The sequence below is a fragment of the Tympanuchus pallidicinctus genome, unplaced genomic scaffold (genome assembly GCF_026119805.1).
Source record: "Tympanuchus pallidicinctus isolate F22 unplaced genomic scaffold, pur_lepc_1.0 scaffold8, whole genome shotgun sequence".
In the NCBI taxonomy this organism is placed as follows: domain Eukaryota; kingdom Metazoa; phylum Chordata; class Aves; order Galliformes; family Phasianidae; genus Tympanuchus; species Tympanuchus pallidicinctus.
The window spans coordinates 35,568,873-35,577,772 of record NW_026294802.1 but is presented as its reverse complement, the minus strand read 5'-3'; the positions used below and the strand labels follow the sequence as shown (position 1 = coordinate 35,577,772).

Here is an 8,900-nt window from a genome sequence, read left to right as displayed (position 1 = left end):
AGCCATGTATACTGACATTCAGGCACTTCTGGAGATCTAAGTGTTTGACTTTCCATCATCTCATTCCTTTAATACAGTCTCTGTGCATGTGTCATACAACCCAGTATTCCTGCTCTGTGGGAATGGAAAAACACATCAAGCCCAGATGCTATGAAGGAGTTTTTAATCTCTTCTTTTTACAGCAGATGCATTAAACGCCAAGATACCCAGGTGCTGAGAAGAAAATGAAGATTTCTTTCCTGAGGTTTTGCTAACATTTTTTGTGAACAGTTACAGCTGAACATGTGACATCTCAGAACACGCGATTTCATCAGTCTTGTTCAACAGAGGATTGAGAATATGAATCATATTACCAACAGAGTGGAATTTGTATTAAATGTATCAATAAGCAGTGTTTTCACATCATGACTGCTTGCCAGAAAGCTTGCATTCTCAGTGATGAACTACAATTTTTCCCAACAGTAAGTCAAAAGCTGGAGCCACTCAGCATTATACTACTTGAAGCCAGACATCCATTTACACATTTAGAGACATGGGCACACAATTTCAGCATACTGTGATTGCTACTGTGACTGTATTCCTAGTCTCTCTTCAAAGTTAAGGATATAAATAGTAACTGAACTCAAGAATAAACCAGGAATACAAGACCAGTAACAATTTGCTTTAATGTATACATGATGAAGTATATAAAAAGCAAATTCATTTTTAGGGTTTTGTGACAACATTTTTCTTTGGGTCACTTCATGGAATTCATTGGCTAGAATGTTAATTTCAGAACGAAATTAAATATATCTGTTTGTTATCTAACTAAATTAGCAACACAAGCAACATCAGAAATAAAAGTGGCATTTGTGATTGAAATCATGCTTTTTATGTTAATTCAGCTCCAGAAGTACTCTCTGTATGTTATACTCTGCCAAATTTGTAATTTACTTAAAAGTTAACGTAGGTTATATGTTGATTTTATTTAAATAATAGTGGTGATGATGATAACTATGACGATGATTACAATGATAAGACAGTGATGATGAAAACAACAACAATAACATCAGACTTTTCTCATAACTTTTTCATTTCTGTTACCACATGAATTCCCTTGACAAGTTGTTACCGGGGTGTAAAGGAATATATCTTCTCACTAATTGCATCCAATTGCACAGACATAATTTCCATAGATCTTCAGGGTCAAATGATTTTTCCAAAATTTATTTCCCAAACTGCGTTGAAGTGCTTCCTCCACAAGGTTTTACTGATTCCTGATGTTGATGCAAATTCAGATTTGCTGCTGGAATGTACAACTTCAAAAACTAATCTTAAGTTTTGGTGAGTGTAGTAAAAGGAGCGAAGAAAAATAATTCCCTAATTCTGAAGAACTTTCAGAATGCCAGCCATGATATAAAAAGCATTTTATAACTATCACATCACATAGATGTGCTTGCACTGCATAACTAGGGCAACATCTGGGTGGACACTTTGGTTAGAGTTTCAGCAGCTCCAAAGTACACTATGGACCGGAAAATAACATAGGTTAATGAAGTTGGTTACTATTATTTAATGTTAGAAGGCATCTGCTTTGGTCTGTCTGCTGGCAATAAAAGGAATCAGAAGGCTATGGGTATGACTTTCTTAGTTTCACTCAAAACCCATTGTTTTTTTGTTCCTGTGAAAATGCAAATGAATATAGATTTTACAGAGGGATTGTACAGATACCCAGAATTTGCTTTCTTAGTGAGATGACCCCCAAAAATTCCTCAAATGGCAATAGCAGGAGACTTCTATAAGCCCAGGAATAAGGCACAGCTGTTATACTTTTATTTCAGAGAGGTCAAGTGTGGACAACGTGGGGCACCTTCACAAGAGATGAGGGTGGGCAAAGTTCGTTCACAGTACTGTGGATCATGAGGCTCTGCTTAGCACTTTAAGGGCAGAGAGGAGTCTGTTGGACAGGGGAGGTGGGTTTTAGGATGGCAGCATCAGTTTTGATGTGAGATCAGAAATTATATGAGGTTTTACTTTCAATTTTCTTAAAAGTTCGTCTTCAGTTCAGTTCTATACAGATTGGCCAGTACAGTAGTAAATAAATGATTCATGATCACCTTACTGCCACACAATAGCCATTTGAAGCTCTTTTCATTTGCAATACTGTTTTGTCCCATATGTAAATCATCGAGTTTACAATCACGCATGCTTCCTGTCCATGGCCCAGACTATGCATGGCCAAATCCCCAACTTAGGAAGGCAACAAAAAATGGCTTTGTCTTTTTTTTTTTTTCTTCTAAGTAATCTAAACCAAACTGCATGTTTCTTTAAGAACTGAACAACTGGATCACCTTCCTTTGCCTTTGTCTGAACATGATATTCCTTAGCCAAGAACTGCGAACTTCTGCATGCTCTTGAGAATACTTCTGTCCCGGCCGTGTGTTTGGGAGCTAGACAATACAGCCATGTCTGCATGCCACATCTGCTTCATACAACAGACTGCCATCTCCAGCTTGGATCTGCACTTCATGCTGACAGTCTTCCTTCACTAATACAGAGACAGGAGCACTTTTTTTGACCTGATAATCAGTAACTGTCAGTGATCAAACTGAAATTGGCAGGGTATTGGTAAGGCACCATCTTTAAAATTTGCCAATATCTTTTCACTGAAAGATTAAAGATAAATATTAACATCCAAACTTCTGATTTCAGTATTCACCATTACAAACATCGGAGCTGAAACTAGCTATGAAAAAAACAGAAATGATTCTGTTGAATAACAAAATTTTCAAAACATGCTGAGAAGACTGCAAAACATGTTGGATTTTCCTTTCATTCTCCTACTTTGTTGTTTCTGTGTTTGTTTTTTCCCTGTAATAAATACACACAGAACTGACAGATCACATTATCTTACATTCTTATCTACCTCTATCACACACACACAAAAAAGGTAGTTTTTAGGAAAGAATGTAATACTTTCTACCAAACTCTGCCTTTTCTAAGTGGTAACAAAACCTAGGGGAAAAAAAAAAAAAAAGAAACATAACAAGAAAAAACAACAAATAAGCAAAGCCACATATCCAGAAATTATGCTGCACTGCCAATATCAACAACATAGCTGTTCAGTTCATGCATGAACTTGCAAACTGCATTTTCCTTCTCAGAAATTAATTGCTGTGAGAAATCAGGGTCTAAGCACTGACAAGGAAGGCTTTCATCTGATCACTGGATTTTTTCACTTGTGTGTGCTTCCACAATACATCCAGGGTCTTGCAGGTTCAAGTTGCTGATTCTCCTGTATGGATTAAACACCCTGACCAGACAACAAGGATGCCTCAGAATCATCACTCTTAATGAAACACTTTAACGCCTATTGGAAATCAAAGTGACAGTGAATTAGGAAAGATACAGTCCAACTAAAGAATCAAAATACAGGGGATAATGAGGGCACAAGATATTCAGACTATAACAATCAAGAAAACCAAAGTCCAAATTTGCAGAGGGAAGACATCTGTTATATTTTTAAATGCCTGTTTCTTTAAGAAATGTCCTGTTAAAAACACTGAGCTAGAAAAATAAAATAGTTATTAGTATTTTTTTTTACATCATTTGAAATTTTTTTACAGAAAATTGTCATCCAAGATTGAACTCCTCACTGAGAGTGTCTGTCAGGGTTGAGTGATAGCCACGGATGAATATATATACTTTCTAAGTCTTTCAATGTGTTTTTCTGCAAACCCAGTAGTACCAGGTCATAGGTAATTCCCTGAAGCCTTTCTTCTTACACTGACCTTTAACACTGCATATTTTACCACGTAATTCATTGTAATCAAAGGAACCAGAAGGACAAAAGAAAAAATTTTAATCCCTGGATTAAGTCAGAAGGGAGAACCTAACTGAGAGCTTGTTTGAAAGAAAGTTCTGGAACATGAGCGGTTTAATACAACAAATATCTTATTGGCAGTACAGATCACATCTTGGATCTTCATACTCCAAATAAGGATATTGTTTAAGTTAATAATTGCCCTAACTTGGAATATGTTTTGGGGGAGAATTAGTAACTGTTAATCAAGGAGAGGGACGGGGGAAAAAAACATAAAAGCCAAAACAAAACATTGGCAGTTGGAAGAACCATTTTACAGCCATCCCACTCCTGTCTAGCTCTGGCATATCTTCACCCAACTTTTTTCTCTTCCTTCTTGTTGGAACCTTACCCTGGCCAGTTGGACTGGAGCACTGGCTTCTTCCATTAAGAGGAGCTGCAATATTTGGTTAGTACCCTTGTATGCTCCAACTACATGGGGAACGGAAATGATAGAATATTCAGTATCAGCACACACAAACTTATAGTGTAACTATTCAATCGGTATTTACTCAGAATTACTTTCAGTACAACCTAAAGGCTATTTGAAAAACACTCATATCTTTTCCACTGAAATTTGAGATAGCTAGCATTTATAAAATGAATTATGAATAGCAATGACAAAACATTGATATAACGTAGGCAAATGATGTGCAAGCATTGCCAAGAATCTCTGCAAAGGCAGCTCTTTTTTTCACCTGAAAGAGCTTTTCTAATATTCCTTCCATACTGCTCTAATTAAAATTTAGACACTGAAAGGGAAATAGCTTCCTGAATAAAAAATTGACACACTAGAAAGCAAATGGAGTTCTGAAAGAAAGAGATGCAGATTTATTTTTACCAAAAAGGTGAAATGATTGAATTTGAACCTGAATAGGTCCTAGCCCACCGTCAGTAAATCACATACCAGAACAAATGAGTCTGAATACAACCTGCACAAAAATACACAGAATACCAAATAGAAGTGTACACCCATGGCAGTCGTTTCTATTTAAGGCATATATATGTGTGTGTAAGTGTGGAGAGTTTCAGCCAACACGGAAGGCAGAGAAAATCACGTCCTGTATTGATGGCTATGTAATAGGAAGCCACAAACCTGGAATGTCACTGTACTGCATTTGAAACCGAAATAGCTGTTCACACTCACAAGGACACTGAGTTATTTTCCATAAGAGGACATAAAGCTGCTCAGCGTTTTATAAATGTATATAACAGGTACTACTTACAGATGGCAATTGATTTTTCTGACTTTCTGCTGCCTTCTCAAGATTTGCCAAACCATGCCCAATCGCTTTAGAGTCACAACCAATTTAAAGTTCAGTTTAAGCACATATTTAAATCTAATTATGTCAGATTCTTCTGCAACTTTCTCTCAATTTGTTGGGCAGGTTGTAAAAAAAAAACAAACGTGCTTAGAGATCCAGAATCACAGTAGTAGTGTAAGACACAAAATATTCAGGTTGTCCTTCTGTATCTTTATCAATCTATACAGGAATTCATTTTGTTAACACAGTGAGGATAGAAGTATTGGGTCAAGCTTGTACAACACAGAAACTTCTGCATATGCTACAGAACCACAGAAGAACATATTTATAGCAACAAAAGACAATTTTCCAGCTTCAGTACTACAAAATATTGATAAGTCTCATGAACATAGCAAATGTAGCAGAATACAAATAACATTCAATATTTATGCACAAGTACTGTTTTCCTCAGGGTCTCTGTCTACAAGATGAATGCTTCCTGTGACCACCGACTCCTCTTGAGCTGATGTGTTCTCCAGCTGCTTATTTGTGCAATATGGAATGTGGCCACAAAAATACATGTAAATCCACGGGTTGGTGCAACTATTTAAATTGCCGAGAAGCATGATAATGGTGAATGCTGATCCTGGAAGGAAATAGTTAAAGGAGTAACAGAGTAAATGAAGTATTCACAGAACCAAAGAACCACAGAATCATACATTCATATAAGGAAGTAACATTTTCACTGCCTGATGCTTTCTGATGTACCTATTCAAATCTTAAATTCACAGTAACACTGGGAAATCCTCATACATTCAGTGCAGTAATTGTATAAGTTACGAAGCATACTGTATGCTTTTCAGAGTTAAATATTTCCATATAGCTCTTTGCTTGGTATAGCTGCTTTAAATTTAACATCAATTGCAAACCTGCTATACAGGTAGAAACGAATAGAGATATAGATATTGATGTAAACATATATAGACTAATACTCAAATTCACATAGTTAGAAAGAATTCACAAAGATCAGGGGTTTTTTAATGTATGTATCTATTTTATATCTATGTATCTTTGAGTTTTCAATAGGTGAACTTAAATTGTCATATACAGAGTCTGCCTTTTACAAAGAGGCAATAGTACAAGTCAGACAAGATTAATCCTGTTTCAGCCTGCTGTTCTTTGATGTCTTTCCTACATTTGCTTTTCTTTTTTTGCTTTAAAAAGAGCTGTTTCACAACTTCTGATCGTTTCACAGTGTACCACAGATATTTCATCAAAATAATTTCAACATTAAAGTTAAAAATCAGATTTCTTATAGCACCATTGCTCCGTAGACTAACAAATGCTTTTTTCATTACTGTGAATAGTTAACTATTTATTTTCACTTCAAGAGCCCCAAATGCTGCTGCTGTAATATCCAAAAGCCTCTAAAAGTCTGAATTGAAGCCCTGCTGCATTACTTTCACTGTGCTGTTTACTAAACTTTGAATCATTCATCACTCAAAACACATACACAAAATACATACTTTCATAAGGTTTTCATCACATAGTATGTAAAGTTCTCTGTATGTAAATCAGCATAGTAGCTAAATGATTCACAAATCATAATGCTATCGTAACTTTTACACAAAAGCAAAGTCCACATATGAAGCAATGTAGCAACGGATTAGTTTGCCATGAAGTTATTATAAAGGACAGAGAATTTCTTACCTTCAGTAATGCCACTGGGGAACCACACAGACCACAGCTGTGCAATGAAGAATGGGGACCAACAGAGAACATATGCAACAAATGTTACCACTGTCATTTTTACAGTCTTGATCATAGCCTTTGAAATACAGTTCACACTGCTGGCTCGGGATGGCAGGATTTGCTTCTGATTCGTTACTTCATATTCATTCTGTTTTTTCACATGTATATTTCTTTTGATTATTTTGCAAATTTTAACTTGGCATGTGATAAGGATGGTGGAGGGAATGAAGAATATGACTACAAAAATCCAAGTCACATACGCCTTTAGACCCCACGGTTGAATAAATTCAGCCCAACATTCAAAGATACCTGGAGATATTTCAGTCTTAGAAAAGATAAATACCTGTGGTAGGCTAAGAATCAAGGATATAGACCAGCTGGTGCAAATGGGAATATTCCACAGAGCTCTCCTCTTTTGGAAAGTGACCATAGGGTAGCAAACTGCTTGATATCTGTCCACTGTCATGACCACTATCATATAAGTAGAGGCAAACATGCCTAGCAATTGCAGATACTTGATAATTCTGCACAAGAAATCTGGCCCTATGAAAACATCTGTAATATCCCATATGAGTTGAGGCAGCACTTGAAAAAAAGCTACCACTAAGTCAGCTATGCTGAGGTGCAGCATGAATACATACATCCTAGAGAGCTTCTTTCTTCTTCTCCACAGCACCAGAATGAGAATAAAATTGCCCACAGACGCTGTCAGAAATATCATCCCCAGTACAGCAATCTCTACTTGAGCTAATTGCTCATCTCTTTCCGGTCTTCCAACGGGATCTGACTTATTTGTCAAACTCAGAAATCTGTGAGGAGGACTTTCAGTCTGATGTGTGCTATCCTGCATAGGAAATGAAAAATTCTTCATAGTGCACAGAAGCTACTCCCAGTAGCTGCTACTTGCGACTCAGGATGAAAGCTTTGAAGTGCCAGCCAGCAATAAACCAGTAAGGGTTCAGGTTTCAGGATATCTTCAAACAAATCTCCTCCTGCTTGTGTGAACTAAAGCAGTGGACCTGTGTCTCAATGAAATTCTGCCTCTTGCTGGAGTGCAAAAAGGCTTTATATACGCTCTGAGTGGAGCCTTATGTAACTCCAGAGTCATCGAGTAGGCTGCCGGCACCGGAGCCAATAGCAGCACAAGCCACACAAGTGGGCGAAAGACATAAATAAAGGGAGAACTTCACAGGCTCTACATAATTAAATTACTCCAGTCAAAAGCTTAACTTGTAAATAGCTGTGGCCAAAATCATGCTTAAATGATATTACTCTCGGGAGCACGTTCAAATATTTTTTATTCATTGCAGAAATGTGTGCTTCAGCTTAATCAGAAGGAATGTTTGTACGTAGACGGAAAGTTAGGCCCCTGAGCTCAGATGCATCATAACTGCAGTCCCCTGGGTTACTGGGGCAAGATCACATCCTAAATGCAGCAGAGGCAAATAAATACATTTTTCCAAAGTGGTTTGTTTGGTTTGCTTTGGTTTGCTTGTTTGTTTTTTTGAGTCACCTGATTCTGAAGGGGAAAAATAATGTTTTTACTTCCCTAAAAATACTGCCTTTCTTTCAAGAAGAACTTGCGCTTCAGATTTTTTTTTTCCTAAGTAAAATAAAAAATGACACATGTAAAATAAATTACTTTAGTAGGACTACGAGTCTACTGAGAATTTAATAGGAAAAGAAGTGAAAATTCTGTGGAAAAATCAACTGAGTAAAGTTCATTACAATAAAATACTTTTTAAGGGTGTCTATTCAACGACAGTGCTAAAGGCTGAGAGATCATTTTTCACTGTCTAATCCTTTTTATTTTTGTGCAGTGAGGTGTATCACAACCATAAGAGTGTCATTGTTCTTTCAGTGTAACTTCTGCATATTGGTAGTGGCAGATAAGAATAACAATATTGATTTAATTTCATTTGTTCTCCCTCAGTCTGTCCTCTCAATCACAAAAAGATGGATTTAATAAAAAGAATTAACATTAAAGATAACACATATTTGTATGCAAACTTTTCTAAAGATAGAGCGCTCATATCCTTTTGGATAAGGTCAGAAGAGTGGTA

At 36.6% G+C, this 8,900-nt stretch overlaps 1 protein-coding gene across 1 annotated transcript; it reads right to left on the bottom strand.

The window, feature by feature from the left end:
* Positions 1-220: 220 nt before the first annotated feature.
* LOC128073274 (arg8-vasotocin receptor-like) lies at positions 221-7,855 on the bottom strand. The gene is made up of 2 exons (XM_052667969.1): positions 6,796-7,855; positions 221-5,731 (listed from the first exon to the last, which is right to left on the bottom strand). The coding sequence occupies exons 1-2, from the start codon at positions 7,706-7,708 to the stop codon at positions 5,532-5,534; spliced, it is 1,113 nt and encodes a 370-aa protein (XP_052523929.1). The 5' UTR covers positions 7,709-7,855; the 3' UTR covers positions 221-5,531.
* Between the last annotated feature and the right edge of the window lie 1,045 nt (positions 7,856-8,900).